At 53.4% G+C, this 21,504-nt stretch overlaps 1 protein-coding gene and 1 long non-coding RNA gene across 4 annotated transcripts; one reads left to right on the forward strand and one right to left on the reverse strand.

Annotated features, from left to right (window-relative positions):
• Positions 1 to 6,569: 6,569 nt before the first annotated feature.
• On the reverse strand, positions 6,570 to 19,384 carry LOC117200596 (uncharacterized). 3 transcript variants are annotated; one of them, XR_004482203.2, is made up of 5 exons: positions 19,245 to 19,384; positions 17,346 to 17,790; positions 16,071 to 16,281; positions 8,361 to 13,528; positions 6,570 to 8,271 (listed from the first exon to the last, which is right to left on the reverse strand). It is a non-coding gene; the product is annotated as an uncharacterized LOC117200596 (long non-coding RNA). The 3 variants fall into 3 exon arrangements; XR_004482204.2 differs by lacking the exon at positions 6,570 to 8,271 and having other exon boundaries at positions 9,400 to 13,528; positions 19,234 to 19,343; XR_004482200.2 differs by lacking the exons at positions 6,570 to 8,271; positions 19,245 to 19,384 and adding an exon at positions 18,503 to 18,828 and having other exon boundaries at positions 9,400 to 13,528.
• Positions 18,849 to 20,689, forward strand: DUSP28 (dual specificity phosphatase 28). The gene is made up of 2 exons (XM_004262904.4): positions 18,849 to 19,383; positions 19,597 to 20,689. The coding sequence occupies exons 1-2, from the start codon at positions 18,991 to 18,993 to the stop codon at positions 19,723 to 19,725; spliced, it is 522 nt and encodes a 173-aa protein (XP_004262952.1). The 5' UTR covers positions 18,849 to 18,990; the 3' UTR covers positions 19,726 to 20,689.
• The last annotated feature ends 815 nt before the right edge of the window (positions 20,690 to 21,504 follow it).

The raw sequence follows: 21,504 nt of genomic DNA on the forward strand, positions 1-21,504 counted from the left end.
TTTCTATTAGTTTGGTAGTAATGTCCCCTCTTTTACTTCTGATTTTAGTAATTTGGGTCTTCACTTTTTCCTGGTCAGTGCAGCCAGATATGTCAGTTTTGCTGATTTTTTTCAGTGAACCACCTTTTGAATTTATTGATTTTCTGTTCTCTGTCTCATGAATGTTTGCTCTAACAGACACACGTTTATCTGGCTACTAACGAGCTTACTTTAGGTTAGTGTGCTCTTCTTCCACCAATGTTTTAAGGAGGAAGGTTAGGTTACTGATTGAGACTTTTTTTCTTTTTAATACAGGCATTTACAGCTATAAACTTCCCTATAATCACGGCTTTAGCTGCATTCCATAAGTTTTGGTAAGTTGTGTCTTCTTGGGCATTCATACCAAAGCATTTTCTAATTTCCCTTTTGATTTCTTCTTTGACCCCCTGGTTATTTAGGAGTGTGTTGTTTTATGTGATTTCCCCAAACTTCTTTCTGTTACTCATTTCTAATTTCATTCCACTGTGGCCAGAGTACATAATTTGTATTATTTCTATCCCTACAAATTTATTAAGAGTTTTGTGGGTTTATGACCTAGCAGCAGCAGACTCACAGGTACAGAGAACAAACTAGTGGTTACCAGTGGGTAGAGGGGGCTGGGGCAATATAGGGGTAGGGGACCAAAAAAAGGGTTATGGTGGGATTATATGAAATCACGTGTGTGAAACTTCTGAAAATTGTAAAGCACTATGGAATTTAAAAAATCATTCGATTTTAAATGTTTTTAAAAAGAAAAGAAAAAATGTTATAAATAATCCATGAAAAAAATTTTTTTCTAGGTGTGTTTTCCAGATCTGCTATTGAAAAGGCCTAAAAATAATAACCAACCAATGCAGTAGTGATGAGCACACAGATCGTGGTTTCTAACTATCACGTCCCACTGAAGGAGCCAGGCTCAACATGTAAGCAGTCGACCCCGGGTGCAGGGCAGGAAGTGTCTGAATGAGCCCGGAACTCCTTGCAGAGCAGGGGGCAAGAAAGCTACCAAAGCATGCTGGTGTTGAGTCAGAATTGCAAGAACTAAACTAAAGAGGCTCTCCCTGACCACAGACAGGCCCTGGGCATCAAAAAGCATAATGACTGCAATGGACAGAAACATGTCATACATATTAACATCCAGGAGTTGACAAAGATACTAAAAAAAACCTAACCCCCACTGACCACCATTGAAATCTGTTAGGAAATCAATGTATTATTCTGAAATAAAGAAAGGGGAAAGATCATGTTATCTTGCCTTTCTTGGACAAACTACCTCAAGGTCACCAAAGAGTTGATGAAGGATTTTTTTTTTTTTAAAGCAAAGAGGGGTATTTATTGGTTCACATAACTGAAAAGTCCAGGGGATATACTAGCTTCAGGCATGGCTGGATCCAGGGGCACAAACCTTGTCATCAGGACCCAAGTCTCTCCATCATTTGGCTCTGCTTTCCTCTGTACTGGCTTCATTCTTTGAGTGGTTCATTAGATATGGTTTGAGCTTTTCATCCTACAGAGCTAGGCAAACTTAGCAGAGCTTCTGAGCTTCTCCTCCACAGTTCACTAAACCTCTCAGGGTTGGGTATCACTGGACCAACTTGAATTACATGACCATTCCTGAACCAATCACTATGGTCAAGGAGATGGACTGTGCTGATTGATCTGGTCACTGGTAAGACCAGATATTGAAAAAGTTTCATCTCTGCTTATAAAGTTGAATGGTAACAGCTGGCATTGGTTCCTTCCTTGACAATAAATGTATCTGGAAAAAATCACGAGGAGCAAGTTTGTCTTCTACTCAGGAGGCCTGTAATCCATTTGAATGTAATAATCACGTCCAATAGCATATTCTGGGTGATACTATACAGTTCCAATGTAAGTAAACTCAGTGGTCATGAGTTTGAGAGCCCAACTGTCTTGCTGACAGGAAGCAGGACAACCAGCCTCCCACTGGCAAATGGTTCTGTGATACTCATCAAGTCAGGGGTAAATTTTAAGTTCACTGGAAAAGTTCTCTTATGTTCCTTTAAGGCTTTTGCCAAGTTGAACTGGTACATTTCTGTGAGTACTGGCAAATCAGATTCATCTCTGTATTACTGTAGAAGAGGGGAATGGACAGTGATTTCAATCTGCTCTACTCCTTCAGATCTGGTGGAAAGAGTTCCAAGTGCTGAAGATGATCTAATATATATAGGCATAGAGGCTTACTCGGCAGTTTAAAAAAAAAAAAAAAAAAAAAAGCTGCTGGTCAAGGAGTGTACAGCACAGTCCTTCGTGTTGTGAACATTAAGTCCTGGTGGGTGAGGTGCGGACTGCTTCTGTTCAGAACCCCTTGGTGGAACCGGGTATAAGAAAGACCGAGATCAGCTGTAGTCTTCTCAAGACAGCCAGTCTGATTGCAGCCATGTCAAAAAAGCAGGCAAGGGCTGAGTCAGGTAAACAGGCAAGTAGGTAAGGTACTTTCAGCAGGGCCAGCCATGTCAATAGGCAGCCCATGAGCTAGAACAGGCAGTTTAATATCAGAGCTCTGTACATTAGTTTCAACCCTGAGTACTCCAGGGTTAGTCCACAGGGTTTATGGATTAACTGGATCTTAAAGGGCCAGTCAGGTACAGCAACTTTCATTTTCCTGCTCATCTGCCCAAGAACCTTCAGCGCAGGAGAAGGCTATCTCCTTAATCCAGACTTGCGGCTCTGTTTAGAAGCCCATTCTATATCTGGGAGCGATAGGGTTGGGAGAGAAAGGTTGGCCCTACTTTCTTTGGTAATCAAGTCTCCATCTTCTGTAACTCAGCCCAACTCTGAGAATCATCTCATCAACAAGTGAAGGCCTCAGACTGGTTGAATGGTACTGCTGAAAGATGAGATCTGAGGCGTGGAGACAGTAAGATACTAGGTTGGAAGTTTACGCTTTTTCCACCATCAATTCTTATACACAGTGTACTTCACACTCTTGAACAGACGATCATCTTTACCTTTCGTCCCTCATTTTGACAGGATTACAGGGAATGACTGCCAGTGTAGATCAAGGTCTCTATCGGTCAAGTATAGGAGAAAAAGAAAATCGAGCTGACATTTTGAAGGCAGTAGAAGAACTGAGCTTGTAGATAACTTCTTCATTACAAATAACAGTTGTATATACAAGCAGGCTAGTCATCAGATTTTATTTGTTGAGGGTGAGCAGTACAGAGTAACCAGACTTAGGCCTTGTTTGGTGATTTATAGACTGATTTATACAGAGTCATAGAATCACAATTAGCCTAGAAGATAAGAGACAAAGATGTAAAGAAGCATTTCCGACATTTAACCAGTGCATTCATTGAAGCAGCTGAGGACAGCTGGTCCTCAAGTCGACGCTGAAGTAAAGCAGCGTGGCTTTTCCCGTGGCACAAATCGAAGTCTGCGTGATCTGGTCTGGGAGTTCGTGAGTCAGATCCCTTCTGAACAGGTAAGTTGTCTTCATGCCTGAGAGTATTTCATGGCAAGGAATGAAGTCAGCCACTCTGATTCACAGCACTGAGACAGATGAAATTCCATGAAAACATCCACAAGGACAGGGGACTGCGGTCTTGTGACATTAGGAAGCACCAGCAGGAAGCTCGTGAGTACTGATAAAATGTTTAGCTGCAGGCTTTGTAGATTTCAAGTCAGTCTACATTTCCAGCAAAAAGGCAGATGATACGCAATGTGAGATGCCCACCAAGTAAGCTACCACGGCCTGGTCAAAAGGCCTACCTCCAAACATCATTAACACCAACAGTTAATGGTACCAGACATCAAAAGATCCATCTTAAAATCTCTCATTGGCTGGAAGAAAATGTTCGAAATGGCCACATTTTAAATCACACACACGAGAAAGGATGTTCAGAGATTGTCTCTTGTGGCTCAGGTATTACATGTAGGTAGAGCTGAGTATTCATAATTTTGGAGAATAGGCAGATATGCCAGTGATGGAGGAAATGTTTTAGCGATTTTTCAACCGTTATTAGCTCATTCACCCTGGAAACAGCAGTTAAACTGAATAAAAACCAAGAAGTGTAACTGCCACTGGTGGAGTGATAGTGACATCGTTTGAGAAGATGAATAATGACCTGGTACCCTTTCAGGTAATGTTGCCAGTCTTTGAATTCTGCTTTCATAGTTTATGGTTAGCCCTTGCACACGAAGTAGAGTACCATGGCTGAGGACGGGAGGTCCAATGTGCAGTTGGTCTAATATGGCTTCAATGAGACATCAGCATCAACGCCAGCTCCAGTACCTGGTGATTCACGTACCCAAGGAGGAGCAAGACTTCAAGGTCATGTGTCTCAAGCGCCACTGGAGCCTCTGGTGGCTGTGAAAGAAGCTGGGGTGCGGGTGGGGGGTCAGGGTGGGGGTCAGGGTGGGGGGTCAGGGTGGGGGGTCAGGGTGGGGGGTGCCAGGGTGGGGTGTCAGGGTGGGGGGTCAGGGTGGGGGGTGCCAGGGTGGGGTGTCAGGGTGGGGGGTCAGGGTGGGGGGTGCCAGGGTGGGGTGTCAGGGTGGGGGGTCAGGGTGGGGGGTCAGGGTGGGGTGCGGGTGGGGTGCCAGGGTGGGGTGTCAGGGTGGGGGGTCAGGGTGGGGGGTGCCAGGGTGGGGGGTCAGGGTGGGGGGTCAGGGTGGGGGGTCAGGGTGGGGGGTGCCAGGGTGGGGTGCCAGGGTGGGGGGTCAGGGTGGGGGGTGCCAGGGTGGGGGGTCAGGGTGGGGTGTCAGGGTGGGGGGTCAGGGTGGGGGGTGCCAGGGTGGGGGGTCAGGGTGGGGGGTCAGGGTGGGGGGTCAGGGTGGGGGGTGCCAGGGTGGGGGGTCAGGGTGGGGGGTCAGGGTGGGGGGTCAGGGTGGGGTGCGGGTGGGGTGTCAGGGTGGGGTGTCAGGGTGGGGGGTCAGGGTGGGGTGCCAGGGTGGGGTGTCAGGGTGGGGGGTCAGGGTGGGGGGTCAGGGTGGGGGGTCAGGGTGGGGTGCGGGTGGGGGGTCAGGGTGGGGGGTCAGGGTGGGGGGTCAGGGTGGGGTGCCAGGGTGGGGTGTCAGGGTGGGGTGCGGGTGGGGTGTCAGGGTGGGGGGTCAGGGTGGGGGGTCAGGGTGGGGTGCGGGTGGGGTGTCAGGGTGGGGTGCCAGGGTGGGGTGTCAGGGTGGGGTGTCAGGGTGGGGTGCGGGTGGGGTGTCAGGGTGGGGTGTCAGGGTGGGGTGTCAGGGTGGGGTGCGGGTGGGGTGTCAGGGTGGGGTGCCAGGGTGGGGGGTCAGGGTGGGGGGTCAGGGTGGGGTGTCAGGGTGGGGGGTGCCAGGGTGGGGTGTCAGGGTGGGGGGTCAGGGTGGGGGGTCAGGGTGGGGTGTCAGGGTGGGGTGCCAGGGTGGGGGGTCAGGGTGGGGTGCGGGTGGGGTGTCAGGGTGGGGGGTCAGGGTGGGGGGTGCCAGGGTGGGGTGTCAGGGTGGGGTGTCAGGGTGGGGGGTGCCAGGGTGGGGTGTCAGGGTGGGGGGTCAGGGTGGGGGGTGCCAGGGTGGGGTGTCAGGGTGGGGGGTCAGGGTGGGGTGCGGGTGGGGTGTCAGGGTGGGGTGTCAGGGTGGGGGGTCAGGGTGGGGGGTCAGGGTGGGGTGCCAGGGTGGGGTGTCAGGGTGGGGTGTCAGGGTGGGGTGCGGGTGGGGTGTCAGGGTGGGGGGTCAGGGTGGGGGGTCAGGGTGGGGGGTCAGGGTGGGGTGCGGGTGGGGGGTCAGGGTGGGGGGTCAGGGTGGGGGGTCAGGGTGTGGTGCCAGGGTGGGGTGTCAGGGTGGGGTGCGGGTGGGGTGTCAGGGTGGGGTGTCAGGGTGGGGGGTCAGGGTGGGGGGTCAGGGTGGGGTGCGGGTGGGGTGTCAGGGTGGGGTGCCAGGGTGGGGTGTCAGGGTGGGGTGTCAGGGTGGGGTGCGGGTGGGGTGTCAGGGTGGGGTGTCAGGGTGGGGTGCGGGTGGGGTGTCAGGGTGGGGTGCCAGGGTGGGGTGTCAGGGTGGGGTGTCAGGGTGGGGGGTCAGGGCGGGGTGTCAGGGTGGGGTGCGGGTGGGGTGTCAGGGTGGGGTGTCAGGGTGGGGTGCCAGGGTGGGGTGTCAGGGTGGGGTGTCAGGGTGGGGTGCGGGTGGGGTGTCAGGGTGGGGTGTCAGGGTGGGGGGTCAGGGTGGGGGGTCAGGGTGGGGTGCCAGGGTGGGGGGTCAGGGTGGGGGGTCAGGGTGGGGGGTCAGGGTGGGGTGCGGGTGGGGGGTCAGGGTGGGGGGTCAGGGTGGGGGGTCAGGGTGGGGTGCGGGTGGGGTGTCAGGGTGGGGTGCCAGGGTGGGGTGTCAGGGTGGGGTGTCAGGGTGGGGTGCGGGTGGGGTGTCAGGGTGGGGTGTCAGGGTGGGGTGTCAGGGTGGGGTGCCAGGGTGGGGTGTCAGGGTGGGGTGCGGGTGGGGTGTCAGGGTGGGGTGCCAGGGTGGGGTGTCAGGGTGGGGTGCGGGTGGGGTGTCAGGGTGGGGTGCCAGGGTGGGGGGTCAGGGTGGGGTGCGGGTGGGGTGTCAGGGTGGGGTGCGGGTGGGGGGTCAGGGTGGGGTGCGGATGGGGTGCCCTCCGGCTGTATCAGATCCAGGAGTCACTGGCAGTCCATCTGTGGGTAGAGGGCTATTACTCTAGGTCCATTTGATGCCACCTCTTCAGCCCGTATGACTACTCTGGGGGGCAAAGGTATGCCCATCTTCCTGCACTTTTCTGAGTTTGCCCACGGTAACTATTCCTAAGAATGTTCAGCATCAACTGAACATGGACGGTGCTGGGTACAGGTACAGGACAGAATGCCATTCAGGTCGAACATACTGTTGTCTAGGGCAGTGGTCTTCAAACTGTGTTCTGAAGAATTCTAGTTGCTGTAAAGAAGTCTCCTTAGATGTCACCATGGTGGTAAAGTAAGATGCTTGTGGCAGGTTGTAGGCCCCCACTTCTGCTTCCTCCAGAGCAGCTTCACTTTTACTCTGGGCTTCCATAAAGTTTTCACTCGAAGGGCTTCATGGCCACAAAGACTTTGGAAAACCCACGATCTAATTGGTTTAACAACAAAAATAAGTTGTTCACAAAGTGCTGGATGTATCAAGAGGCGTTTTCTGGAATCTGATTGGAGCTTTGTGAGATGCTGTTAGGTAAACGGATTCCTTGGTAGAATTTCTTCCATTTGTGTGAAAAGTTCTGGTTCCTGAGTAATCGCAAAGAAGATGCTGGGAGTTCACTGTGCCCTTGTTTTAATCCCAGTGGGTCAGAACATCTGCTTACTCATTCAGCAGGCTACTACAGATCTGACGCGGAAAAAGAATGGGGTGCAGGTTAGATATTTCCTGAATTTCAGTCTTTTAAGATAGTGGGGCATGGTCCGATGTGGTTCTCAAAAAGACGTTGCCATTCTTCAGACAGTGCTGACAACTAAATATCCCCTGGTCCAAATGTATTATGTGTCTCTGAAGGCTTTAACTGAAGAAACAAAACGCACACTCATGGAAGAAATGGAGCCTTTGTTGATAAAATAGCTTCAGCTATTTGGCTTGAGGAGTTGACTTCCCTACAAAGGGCTGTGCTGAATCCGGGTAGAACAGCACGGGAGTGGAGGTGAAGGCCACATCCTGATGCTTCGCTGGATGCCTCCTGGGTCACGTGGTCCACTGGAATGACGCCTTCTTCAGTAGTAAGGTGGCAGAATCACCATGGGCGAAAGTCCAGGGGCCACATCTGCAGGCGGAGTTCACTTTGGGCGGAGCATCGCCAGAGTCTGCACTGAGCGTCTGGCGAAAACTCAGGTCTCCGAATTCCCAGTAACAGCGCTGGCGGCAGTGCTCGCTGTCATTGTCTCTTTTCTCAGAGCAAGGACAACAGTCCCCAAATTCAAATATAAAAAAATCCAGCTCCCAAGTTCCCGTCACACTTTGATAATCTCTTCCAGGTCCCTGATCCAGTTCTTGAAAATCTGGAAGTCTGGAGTCCACGCCGTGACTACACTGAAGGACATCTGTTCCAGCAAGAGCAGAGCGCTGTAGTGAAACCCTGTCAACCTCCTATCCTGGACAGCTCATGTGTTGTCACAGAACTTCAAGCTTTGAGTTCCAGTTGCTTTTTTCCTCCTTTCTCCTGAGGAAAGCATCTTATCAACACAGTCTTAAGATTCTTCTGAGGTACATCCAGATTTAATTACAAAAGAGCTAAAAGACCAACACATTTTTCTCCAAAACAGTCACTTCTCTGGAACCGAAATCCTTTGTCTCCGCCCTCTAGGTAAAGAGAACAGTCAATGGATTTTTTCCAGATGTTTGTATGAAAGAGCAGAACCGGCTAATACCTAAACAGACAAAACACTTACGTGGCTTTGTGCCTGCTTGCTTAGAACGGTACCACTGGTAGCACCACTCCACAAACTGAAAAAAATGTTTGAAATCCAAGTGTTCAAATTTCTCTAGTGTTTGCTGGATAATGGCCTGGAATTTGATAAAAGCAGCTGACAATGAACAAAGAAGCACGGACGGGCCTTTTGGCCATCTGAGTAAACACACTTGCAAGCAAAGCGAATACACAAAGCAGGCCGGGAAAAAGTGAAGGTTTGAAACACTTGCAACCTACTGATCTTGAGGTTCAGCAGAAGTTCTAACAAAAGTTGTCAGAGAATGTTAACCTTCGATTAATAAAGACGAACCCCCAAACATCTTCAGGAATTCCATGCCTGGCTCAGTTTGCCCAGTCAGCCAGCTTGCTAAAACCCACCTGCACCATTAATTAGCTGGACTTGGCAGCACCATTTAAAACTAAGCCTGCTCACTGCCAACCACACAAACTAAGAATACAAAACAGGAGGAACGATGGCAACGGTGGTCGTGGAAAATGGTCAGTGAGACAGTCAGGAAGGTAGTCAGGCACCAGAACATAAGCTGTTGGCCCAAAGATTAAACAGGCTTCGTGATCCTAGAGAACACATCCACTCCTTCTTTCAGCTCCTTTATATTGGGGGCCACCGTACCATATGCGTCAACCACCCCTCAGGCGACCCATGGTGAAAAGACTCAGAATAGAAGCCAAACAGTGGAGTGTCGTTACCCTGAATATGCAGAGAACAGCTCACATATCCCAGGGATTCAACAGAGATTTCAAATTGGCTGCGACGGGTCCCAAATGACATTTAGGCCTCAGTTTCCTCCTCGTGGCAAAGGAATTGTGGTTCTTAACTCTCCTGGGTCACAGCCCCCTCTGAAAACTTGCTGGCGATGGATCCTCCTTCCCCTAAAATGCCCATTCCCACTAATTTTTGCACACGATTTCAGGGAGTCTGGGAACATACACCTCCAATCCAAGGTTCCCAGGTTCAAAATCCGAGGAGCAGGCAATTGCTAAGTTTTCTTACAACTCAGAAAAAAAGAAAAAAAAGCCAGCCATGAACAATAATCATCCCTTACATTCACTGATGCTTTATAGTTTCCAGATGTGATTTTTCACAAAGACGCAAAGGCTAGGCGGTGGAGAAGTGAGTCTTTTCAGCAGATGGAGTTGGAACACTTGGACGTCCACACGTGGAGGAGGAGGAGGGAGCCTTACTTCACACAAAAACACAAAAATTAACTCAAACACAGACCTACAGGTAAGAGCTAAAACCATAAACGCAGAAGAAGACACATGACAGTCTTATGACCTGGCAAAATTATAGGCAAAAACGCAACGGCTGGGTGCTGGGGGTGGGAGGACAGAGCTGCTCCAAGGGCACACGGGTGACGTTCCGGGGCTGCTGGGACTGTTCCGCACCTTGACTGTGGTGGTTGTCACACAGCTCTATGCTGTCAGAGCTTCCAGCTCTGTGTGCTGAAGCGGGGCTTTTCCTGGAATGAGTAAGATGGGGGCGGGGGAGGTATCTCTATTTGCAAAACCAGGAATCTTCTCCAGGAAAAAGGGCAAGTCTCAAAACAGTAAGTGTAGACTGAGCCAGTTTATGTGTAAAGAGGTAAATATCTTCGGTGAGTCTACTGTTTAACCTAAGGATACACGACGTGCTGCTAGCCCGTCCCTGCTCCGGGGAGCAGAACAGCGACCAGCTTTCATTTTTTTTTCCTGTTGTTTTCATTTTCTTTTCACGCATCTTACGACTGTGCCTTGTGACGATACTATTATACTCACTAAGACCAAGAAAGCTACTTCTCGTCAAACAAACAATCTTCCCCAGGAGCACCTGTGCTGCTGTCCGGTGGCCTGAACACCAGGGCCATCCCCTCACCTGGAAGAGCCTCGTCTTCAGGTACGTGGTGCCGTAGCCCTCTCAGGCGCTGAGGTAAAGCGTGCCCGTGAAGCTGGAGCCATCCGGCCACACGTACGTGCCCAGGCCGTGGCGGTGGTCCCGGCAGAACTGCCCGTGGTAGGACTGTGAACAGAGAGCTCCGCAGCGGCTCTGTTGGAGGAGCCGCCCTGCACCGCCCCAGAACCTTCCAGAACGCCCTCCCAGCTGAGCCTCCAGGCCTGGGCCACAGTGAACAGGGGCTGCGGGGCTGCACTGGGCTCACAGGGGGCCGGGCCACCAGGCCCCCCTCAAGTGCCAGGGGTCACCCGAATCACGCATAGCGGGTGCCAGGCGCTCGGCCCCCCGATGGCCACGCTCCCTCCTGCCCGGCTCAGGCGGGGGAGTCTGGGGAGGTGTCGGCACTGCCTGGGTTTGGGCGGGAGCTGTCTCCACTCGGGAGCCCCACGCCGGGCTCTGCTCTCACCCCGTCGCCCCCGCTCAGGTCCACGTTAGCAGGCTGGCCCAGAGAGTGGGGGGCCGCTAGCCCCGGGGTCGCTGGCGTGGCCCTAACTTAAGACTGCTCGCTCCTGAGGCCATGGACGTGGGCCGTCTGTGCTCGGGTCCAGAGCCCCGGGCGGGGGGGGGGAGTGTGGTGCAGGTGCCCCTCTACTGGGGCCCCAGGAGGAAATCAGAGCGCCATGTCCATTCCGAGCACTTTTCAGTCACTAGACTTGACTCTCACGCGAGTCAGACAGCCGCCTTCCCCACCAGAAGCAGGCGGCTGGGCTCTCAGGCGGCCGGCGGCCGTGCTCACAGGCCACCCTGCGCCTGAGGGACGGTGACTGCGGCCTGCTTAGCGCCCCTTCTCTTCCTCTGGTGACGGAGACGAGTCCCCACAGGTTGACGGAGGACTGACACCAGCCCCAGCACACGTGGCCAGGCCTGGCCAAGCGAAGGGCTCCCACCCCCGCCTCCAGCCTTGACTTGCGTTTGGCCACGGGACGCATCCCCGAGTCTCACCAGTGTCCACTAGGGCCCTTTCTCTCTTGCAGGAAGGTGTGACACCGACACCACCCTCTTCTGCCTCATGGCAGAAGGTCAAACTTGGCTGCCCACATGGAGATGGGAGAGAGAGGGCCTGACAGAGTCGCTGGAACCCCTGGACCCAGCCAAGCCTGAGGCTGCGTGAGCCCTGAAGGTGGACTTTGCAGTTACAGCAGCCTACAAGGGTCCTTTCCAGTCCCATGTGGGGGGACCTGGTCCTGCCAGTTACTACTCCTGGCCAGTGCAGGGACACAATGAGCAGTGAGGCGCTGGGCGGGGGACAGCCCATCTGATGCCCACCTTCATTCCATTTGTATGATTTGGGGGGGCCTATCAGAGTCTATCCAACTGAAAAGAAGTCCCACGTTGCAGACCATTTGTGTAGAACTGTGAGGAGAATCCACCCCCCCGGGGGCTCGTCGGTTCGCCTGCAGGAGAGAGGGTTTCTGTCCACTCCCAGGAGGGTGCAGCTTTGGAGGAACCTCTCCATCCTTCCTCCACACGGTGCCGGAGCCTCATCTGACCAGCCGGACTGATGCGCTTGGGCCCGTTCCTCAAAGACAGCTGACACGTTTAAAGCCGCTGCTCTCGGCCTGCACGCCCTCTCGTCCTCCTGGCCTCTTTGGTTCAGGAGCCGCCGTGGCTGCAGGAGCACCTGCTCAGTGGACCCAGACGTCCCCCCAGGCAGTGACAAAGCCGAGGCTCCACCTGCTGTGGTCCCCCTGCACGGCGAGGACCCGGGGCCAGGAGGGCCGGTCAGTGGGCCCCAACCTACCACGGCTGGGAACACAGGCTGTCTGACCACTGGACACCACAGTGTTGGGTAAAAGAGGAAGTAGCCAAGGACTAAAGAAACAGATGCTGAACAAAAATCAGCGCTTGGTCATCGGGGTCACGATGCCGTGCATTCTTTGGCAGAAGCTCAGCACGGGCTCGGGTCGCGGCCTCTGTCCTCACGTGAGGTCTGGAGGCTCCTCCGTGCTGGGGGCGCACTCCAGGGGGACTGGGCTGGGGGCCCAGAAGCTCCGCCTCTGCCTGCCGCTGCTCCTGCTGTCCCCTCCCTGCCCCCACCGCTCCCCAGGTTCCATCCCAAGACCCCCGCTCGCCTCCCTGCCCCGCTCTCCCCTGGACTCGGGAGACTAAGTGCAGGAGGTGAGGGGCTGGGCGAGGTCCCCCAGCCTTGGGCGCCAAAACCAGGTGAACCGGGGCCCCACAGGCAGAACCAAGCCTGGAAGAGAGAGGGGCAGAGCCGGAACCCTACACAGCCCCTAGGAGGTTGTGCCAGCCAGCGCCTGCTTCCCAGAAGAGCTTCAGTGCCAGGTGTCCTGCCCTCTGATGCTTTTCCAACCCCCCAAACGCACACACCCCTACAGTGCCTCCAGACGGTTTTTATTATCTGCAAGCAAAAGATGCACTTAAGTCTCCACTGAGTCACACAACCCTGCAAGCAGGGCAGAATCCTCCACCAGCGCACCTGCAGCACATTGTTGGGAAGCCTTCAGAAGCCAGCTTCCCCCTGGGGGAGGCGCACTAAGCCCCCAGGCCACAGCATACCCCCAGGTTCGCCAGACGCACGGCTGCTCCACCCTCGTGGGGACGCCAGGTGGCGCCAACAGCTCCTGCCACGGGCCCCTCAGAGTCCCCACTGAGGTCCTGACACCGCCTGCTGCAGGGGCGCAAAAGTGCACTTTCACTTTTAGGAAGATCCACTTTTTCTGTTTGAGCTTAAATACAAGGCAATTTCATCAATACAAATATACAACTCACGACAGTAATTCACAATTTTAAAATATTTGCCTAGAATAAGAATTTATCTTCTGAAGTCACAGTTTCCCGAGCTGCAGCCTGTGGACACCCAGGCGAACCTCGGACGTGATCTCAGAAGTCTCTCTGGGTGTTTCTCAAATAGGAAGGACATTTGCCTAGCATCCTTCCCATCGGTGGATCTATGAGCTCACAGCACGTGCCTCTCCGAAGGAGAGGGACAGGCCGTGGCTGGCTGAACTGGGGCCGGAGAGGGGAGAGCACCAGGAACGACTTGCCTCGCCCGTGGGCCGAGAGAATGCGCCGCATCCCAGCTTCATGTCCTGCTGAACTCTCCTCGGTAGACGCAGCCGTCCTGCCACTCCTGCACACCCTGGGCGAGCTCGATGCAGGCCTCCTTCAGGTCCTGCTCCCTAAGGGGACCCTCGGGCTCCTCCTCTTCCCCCTCTGGGGCCTCCGGGATGAATCTAGGAAGATGAAGAGCAGGGGGAGGGGAGACCAACGCTGGCTGAAGGTCCTAGGGCCACTGGGTACCGAGATCCACACACCATCTTATCTCAACCAGCAACCCCCGAAGCTGATTGCATAGCTATCCCACCGGGGCGCCCGGTGCCCCGCGGAGACGCTCACACCGGCTTGCTGAGCCTGGGCCGGCGGTCTCCACCTCGGACACCCATCTCGTGGTCAAGCAGAGGACGGCAGGTCAGCCTCCCCGGGGGAGATAGCACTAAAAGCTCCCAACGCCCCCCAGGAAGAGCGCAGAGGCCCCACGTGAGACCTGAGGACACTGAGGCACAAGGGAGTAAATTAACTTGTCCACGGTCACGTGCTAGCACACGGTAGGGCCAATACTTGATCAAGCCCTGCCTGACTCCAAAGCCGGTCGTTTCCGTTCAGTTAGTGTTTGTGGAAGGCACAGAGCAGGAGCTCATGGCTTGGTTGGGGAAAAAGACGAGGGAGGTGCCGAGGGTCACTGGGAGAGAAGGGCTAGCTGTCTGGACCGAGGGGTCACTGGGGAAACCTTTATGGGAGAAGAGTCCTAAGTGGGGTTTCAGAGGATGAGTAGGAGCTCTCTCAACAGAAGAGAGCGCATTTCAGGGAACTGGACTAGTACGTGCAAAAACACAAGGGTGGGAAAGAGCATGAGGCCTTTCTGCCACCGCAGCAGTTGTGGCTGCCTGGAGAGCGAGCGACGAGGGGCTCTCTGGAGGCACAGGGATTGGGGTTCTCGACACAGACCGCCCCTTGGAACAGGGGAAAGGGACAAGAACACCTGACGACCAGGCCCTCCCCCACGAGCTGGAGTGGTGGGAAGGCGGCAGCTGTGCCAGGATCCCAGGGTTCCAGGGGCACTTCCTCCACCCTGCGATCTGTCTCCCAATTCACCTCTTTCTTCTCCCTTGCTCCCCTCTCAGCCCCCCAGTACCACCTTGGTTCCTAGGTCCCCTCTCTACCTCTTATCCTTTCCCCTCAGGTCCCGTCTTTGCTTTGCTCCAACTGCAGCTTGCGAAGCTAAGCAGAGACAAACCGTGCTGTCTTTAAAATTTGTTTGTGAAGAGAAAGAAAAGCAGTCAACTAAAACTGCCTGTTAAACCATCCCACCTGCTGAGTTGAGCAGTGCCCACCCCGCCCCCCCCAAAAAAAGATAAGTTGAAGTCCTAACCCCTGGGAATGACCTTATACAGAAAGTGTCTTTACAGATGCGATCAAGTGAAGAGGTCAGACTGGCTTCGGGTGTGCCCCAAACCAAATAACTAGTGTCCTTACAAGGAGAGGGAGATTTGGAGACACACACACAGAGGGCAGAATACACTTCCATTGTTTTCAGCCTATGGCTTTGTTGTAATGCTTTGTTACGTTGACTCTAGGAAACTCACACATCACCCAGAATAAAAGACTGACTTAACAGCAGCTACAACTATTTGTTTCAGCAAATCTGACAACTTCCTGAGGCTGGCAAAACAATTCTAAATACTAACATGTGGCCCAAAAAAGGTGTTCTGGAAAATTCTATAAACTGGAAAAAAATGCAATATGAAATGCTGAAATTCTGCTTATGTTCTTAAGAATATATGCACTGGTATTTTTAAAAACCAGGCATACAAAGATTAAAAAGCCCTATTTCCACAAATTGATACAAGTCCTACAATGATGCTGAACAATATATTCCAAGAGAATGTTTTCATAAAAAATATATTAATATTCATCGACAATATTCACGACTATTAGTTTTTAAAGTTTTTGGTGAATAAACTTGGCAAAAATCAGCAAATTAGTAGTTCAGCAAACGGACCTTTAGGATGACTGGCTTTCAGCAAGTTAGCTGTTCAAATGACCGGTGATGGTGTTAGCAAATCTGAACCTGCGATTATAGTTATGAAATTTAGTGAAATATGGCTGCTGACTTGTGCATGGAGAAGAAGAGTGGCATTTCTATTAAAATTCAGTTGAAGTCAACAAAAGCCACTTAAAAATTGTAATCAGGGCTTCCCTGGTGGCGCAATGGTTGAGAGTCCACCTGCCGATGCAGGGGACGCGGGTTCGTGCCCCGGTCCGGGAGGATCCCGCGTGCTGCGGAGTGGCTGGGCCCGTGAGCCATGGCTGCTGGGCCTGCGCGTCCGGAGCCTGTGCTCCGCAATGGGAGAGGCCGCAACAGTGAGAGGCCCGCGTACCGCAAAAAAAAAAACCCCAAAACTGCGATCAAATTAGATACATGTGAGACACTGTAAAAGATTTGTGAGTAAAAGAATATTTTAAAAAATTCCAAAAGGACTCTACTGGCTGATTGCTTCTCAAGTGCTTTTAAGTTCACATGAAGGAAAGCAAGGGAAACTAGAAGTCATGGCCCGGCAGCGAGGGCCACTGAGTATCGCCTCAGCTGACCCACAGGAAAAAGTGAGCAGATGTATATGTGTGATCATGACTCATCAGAGGAAAGTAAGTGGATATACATGACAGGCAGTAGGTCAAAATACAATGTTTAAGGAAGTGGGTAAAAACCTTGCTTACTTTTTAGATCAACTAAATGATGGTTAGGTTTTTATCTTTTATCAGAATCACACGGAGGGCATGGCAACACACAGCTTCCTGTGTCTCACTCCCAGGGTTTCCGCTTCAGCAGGTCCTGAGTAGGTGGACTCCTGAGAATGTGCATTGCTACCAAGTTCCCACCACGCTTTGAAAACCACTGGGCCATGGTGTGGTGGGCAGGTGGTGTCGACTGAAAAAAGAAAAAGCACAACCTGAGAATTACGAGTTAAGTTTCTTGGGGGGCAAAATGAGGACAATACCCGAGGAGGCAGCATGTCAGATAGCTCGGAGAAACTGCTCTGAACAGGTAGCGGGGAGGTCAGTACAGACGTGACTCTGGTGAAGGGGGAGGACATGCAGTCAAGCACGTATTTTTTGCAGGTTTCTGCTCGTCACGAGGAGCAGACGTCACCATGAGGGATTTTAGTGCCTTTCTACATAAGAGGAGAATCAAAAAGTGGGCTCATAAAATCTTCTCCTGAAAATATCTAACCATCTGAAGAACTGTTCTGCCAGTTTTTCCTAGAGTACGGAGCGCCACATTCCTGATCTCTGCCCTGAATTCCTGTCAGGAGGTGTTGAAGATCAGCAGCTGCATTGGCTCACAATTTAATCCTTGTAGAGGTAGATGGTCAGTGCCAATTTGTAGGTGACAAGGGAACAGAGAGAAAGGATGATGGACAGGACAAAGCAGGAGGAGCCCTGAACGCCAGGTTAAAAACAGAAGCAGCAAGACATTTTTAAACAGGAGGGCGGTGCAGTCAGATGTGTGCTCTGAGAGGTTTCAAGACTTTTTGCCTGGGACCCATTGTAATACCCCCATTTCATATCATGAGCCAGTACAAACTAACTCAAAAAATTATGAGGAAAAACTCACTCTGCTACATGCACGCACTCTAATATTCTCATGTAGTCTGTTCTTTTCTATACCATTTTACTAAAAATAAAATATAGGTCATAACCCACAAAACTGATTTCACAACCCACTAACGGATCACAACTTGCTGAGCCAGGACCGACATTCAGAAAAGCACTGCTTTCAAAAGCGGATTCCGGCTCCAGTGAGGAAAGCTGGGAGGCTCCCCTCAGGAGGCTGGTGCCAAGCCCAGAAGAGGGTGGCCCAAAGCAAACACAGCATCAAGGTGGACAGAATGGATCTGAGATACGCAGGATGACTCGTTACCGATTCATTAACTCAATGGGGTGAAGGAGTGTGAGGTTATCAGTTAAGAGGCCTTGGAACAGAAAATCCACCTCAAATATCCAACAGTAAAGGGTGATTGGATGGCTCAGGAAACCAAACAGTCCAGAAGCTGGAGGCTCTTCAGGTTTGGTTTGATCCAGTGGCCCAGCAATATCTTCGAGGACCGTTTCTTCAGCTGTGCTTTCAACCAAGGCTGGCTTCCCTCTGTGCTCATAAGGAGAGGACAGAGGTTTCCAAGCCCCTCTCTCCTCTCTGGTTCACATGGCAGCCCAAGCCCTTTCCCGAAGCAGTCATGGGGGTATAGGCGTCACTGACTGGACGTAATCAGAAGCCCGATTCTGGAGCTGGGGGACAGGGAATCTCCACCTACTTGGATGGCTCCCGTGAACTCTGGGAAAAATGGGAATCCCATCCCAGGAAAGTCAGAATCCTTCCTTAGGCCACAGAAGAAGGAAATGGATGCCGAGAAGGCCTCTACGTAGGTGATGTCTGGACCTGTGAAGACCAGTGAAGACCTGGTTACACACCAACGTTTGAATCTTTAGCTCAAGGGAGAACCCCAGGTAGCAAAAAAGATCTGACAGTTACCAATGCTTGGTGGCTTTGGCTAGAATGGAGAGAATCAAGGTCACCCAGAGAGACTGTATAGGTTCATTTTGTCAGGTTTATTGAGTACTCTGTGTGTGGGGGGGGCATGGGTGTACTGGAGAATAATTTCTGATAGAACGGATTGCAAATCTTAAGTAAATGATGCAGGTGAAGCAGAAAAAATGTTTTCATATTATTAGCATAGAATTGAAATGGCAATAACTAGATGCATGCGGGACTGGAAGACAGTTAACTTTTCACTGAAACCAGCCCCTGAAAGACACTGGACCTCAGAAAAATCTAGTGAAGAGGGCTTCTTACACGGCAACTGTGTAATTAAATGGTATTAATTCTTTAAAGTTACAGTAGTAATGCAAAAAAAACATAATTGAGAAAAATAAAAACAAAAATATTGGTCTGTGAAAAAATGATGAAAAGCTAACAATAAGTAGCTTTATTTTATATGAACCATGTTTTACAATAAAAGGGAAAATAAAATGCAGAAATTACAGTGATTTATTAGCAAACAAATAACAAAAAGGAATGTACATAAAGCTATACTAAAGGGCACCTCACCTGGCGATGCGGTTATAAGAGAATCAGTTATTAAGGGGCCTACCTACAAAACGATGTGGCGGATACTGGTCAGTGCCCAGATGACAGGGTCGCCTGCTCCTCTGCACACCAGCCACAGCTTGAGAAGCGCACCTCCCCGAGCCCCGCCCAGCTGGAAACCTCCACGTTCGCAGGGACAGGCACCAGCTACTCTCAGATCTCCCGGCTTGCAACCTGCGGGGCTCTGGTATCCAGCGAGGGGAGGCCCATTCCTCACAGCAATCCGAACCCGCCCACCTCACTGCGGCCAATCAGACTCTTCCGATGGCCACCAGGCCAGCCAACGGCCGCAACCCCCAGCCTCAGCCAATCAGAGGAGGCCTCTCCCGTTTAGACCTGCCCAATGAGGAGGCGGCCAGGGCTTTGCGGGCGTGCCCGCTCGTGCACAACCACTACAGGGCCCACCCCGGGGGCCTCTAGGACCCGGGGGCGCCCGGCCGGCCTCCCGACGGCCCAAAATAGACACCCGTGCTGGGGGCCCGAGAGCCGGTCATGGACGCGGAGCAAGCCGGACGCCGCGGGGCCACCAAGGCCACCCCGCCGCCGTTCGTGCGCGTCGCCCCCTCGCTCTTCCTCGGGAGCGCGAAGGCCGCGGCCGCCCCGGAGCTGCTGGAGCGCGCGGGCGTCACCCTATGCGTCAACGTTTCGCGCCAGCAGCCCGGCCCCCGCGCGCCCGGCGTGACCGAGCTGCGCGTGCCCGTATTCGACGACCCAGCTGAGGACCTGCTGGCGCACCTGGAGCCTACCTGTGCCGCCATGGAGGCCGCGGTACGCGCCGGTGGTGCCTGCCTCGTCTACTGCAAGAACGGCCGCAGCCGCTCCGCCGCCGTCTGCACCGCCTATCTCATGCGTCATCGCAGCCTCACGCGGGAGCGTGCCTTCCAGGTAGGGCGGGACTTTCTCGTGGCGGGGCTTCCGGCGGGAAGAGGCGGGGCCTTCTGGGAGGGGCGAGGCTCTAGGCAGGGGCGGGGGCCCGCCCGTGGGGGCGGGGCTTCGAGGAGGGCCCGCTCGTTGGGGCGGGGCCTCCGGGCGTTGGGAATGCCAGCGGAGCTTGCAGCCGACGCTGCGCGGTGTCTAGCCAAAGCCTCTCGTTTGCAGACTGTGAAGAGCGCCCGCCCGGTGGCCGAGCCCAACCCGGGCTTCTGGTCCCAGCTCCAGAAGTACGAGGAGACCCTGCAGTCGTGGTCCCGCCTGCCCGGGGAGCCCTCGGGCCCGACTGAGCCCTAATGGGTCAGCCCTTGAGGACGGCCCAACCCCAAAGCGGGGCGCTTGGAGTTTCCTGCAGCCTCGGGGTGGGAAGAGGTAGTTCGTGCACTGACTGGGGGGTGGTCTGTCCTCTCCTGCCTCACGTCCCACGGATTTTTTATTTTCTGCAACTTCCTGAAGGTCTCTGTCCCGCCTTGACGGTAGGGCTGGGGTGTGTCCGCCGAGGAGAGAACTGAGAACCGTACCGCCCCTCGTCAGCAGGTTTATTAGACAGAGCTTGGTCAGGAACGTCAAAACCACTTGAGGAATTCTAGCCAGAAACACATTTACTACAGAGAGATGGAGGCCAGGGAGCCAAGGTCAGGAGATGGGGAAGTACAGGAGTCATGGAGACCCGCCACCCTGTTCCTGGCTGCCTGCCACTCTGATGTGGGGGGCTTCTGGGGGGCTGCTGGCAGAACCTCATGCCTGCCACCTGCTCAAGCCACAGTGGCTTTCCCAAACCTCACACTGGCCCCATCACAAAACGCAACATGCGATTCAGGTGGTGCGGGCCCAGTTTCCAGACTTGTAGCTGCTGTGACACATAGTGAGGGCTCGCGGCTGTGTGACAGACCACCCAATGTGGGCACCCTTGGGGGTCTCAGTGTCCGTACCCACCTCCTACCTTACTGGCCTCCCAGTTTCAGCAACAGCAATGAGTCCCAGCCTAACATCCTGCAGCCAAGGTCATGTCAACAATGCAATGACCACCCATGTCTCTGAGCCTGTTGGTTCCTCTTCTGGTTCACAGACACCCCGCCTGGACACACTACAGCCTAAAGACTATACTAGAAAACTAATCACCACCAACACTCCTTAAATAAGATAGTGGGGAAAGAGTAAAGGAAAAATTGGGTAACACATATGAGTTACAGATAACATAATCCCTGGTTAATATACAAATATGTACATAACAAGGTTATGAATAAAATACTGTAGTTGATGTTTATCATTTTCCTTGACCCTCAGCCAATGCCTCAGGTCCTGGTCTTTCCTAGTCGGGTGTCTGATGAGCCCTGAGTGGTCCTGCCTGCACTGGCGCTCTGGCCTCTGTGACCTCTGCAATACAACCAAGGAGTACTGGGAGGCATCAGGAGAATGCCCTGAGTTCCAGCATACTCCTCCTGGCCCTCCTGAGCAGCAGCAAAGCCCTGCTGCCCCTTGAAAGTCAGGATCAGGGAATTCCCTGGCGGTCCAGTGGTTAGGAGTCGGTGCCTTCACTCCTGGGACCCAGGTTCAATCCCTGGTCAGGGAACTAAGATCCTGCAAGCTGCATGGTGCGATCAGTCACCTCACCCAGCAGAGCAACTCCCGATTTGAGGCTTGTGGAGCCCCAGACGGTGAAGTGGTGTCTCAGCCTCCCGTCCAGCTGTGTCCCCACATGGAAGCATCCTACCTGCAGATGAAGGCCTCTGACCCAGCAGAGCCCAAAGCTGTGGGGATGGGACGCTCACACTCTGCGAGTGACGCACTGGGGCGGTTGGGAAAGGGTCTTCCTCCTCCCAACCCTCTTGCACATCTGGGCTTCCAGCTGTGACGGTCCCTGGCTCAGAGCATACACCACACCCTGCAGGTCAGCACCCAGCCCGGTGCGATGTCACCAGTCAGCAGCCCCCACGTCCAAGAGCCACAGCCCTCGTCATAACGCAAATGCAGCTCTCCGTGGCTCACCCGACTTTCACACAGCTTTGGAAGCTTGCCAGCTGCCACTTACTCGCCACAAGCCCCCCATAGCTCGTGTCACTTTTCATCAACCCC

Source organism: Orcinus orca, chromosome 7 (genome assembly GCF_937001465.1).
Source record: "Orcinus orca chromosome 7, mOrcOrc1.1, whole genome shotgun sequence".
In the NCBI taxonomy this organism is placed as follows: domain Eukaryota; kingdom Metazoa; phylum Chordata; class Mammalia; order Artiodactyla; family Delphinidae; genus Orcinus; species Orcinus orca.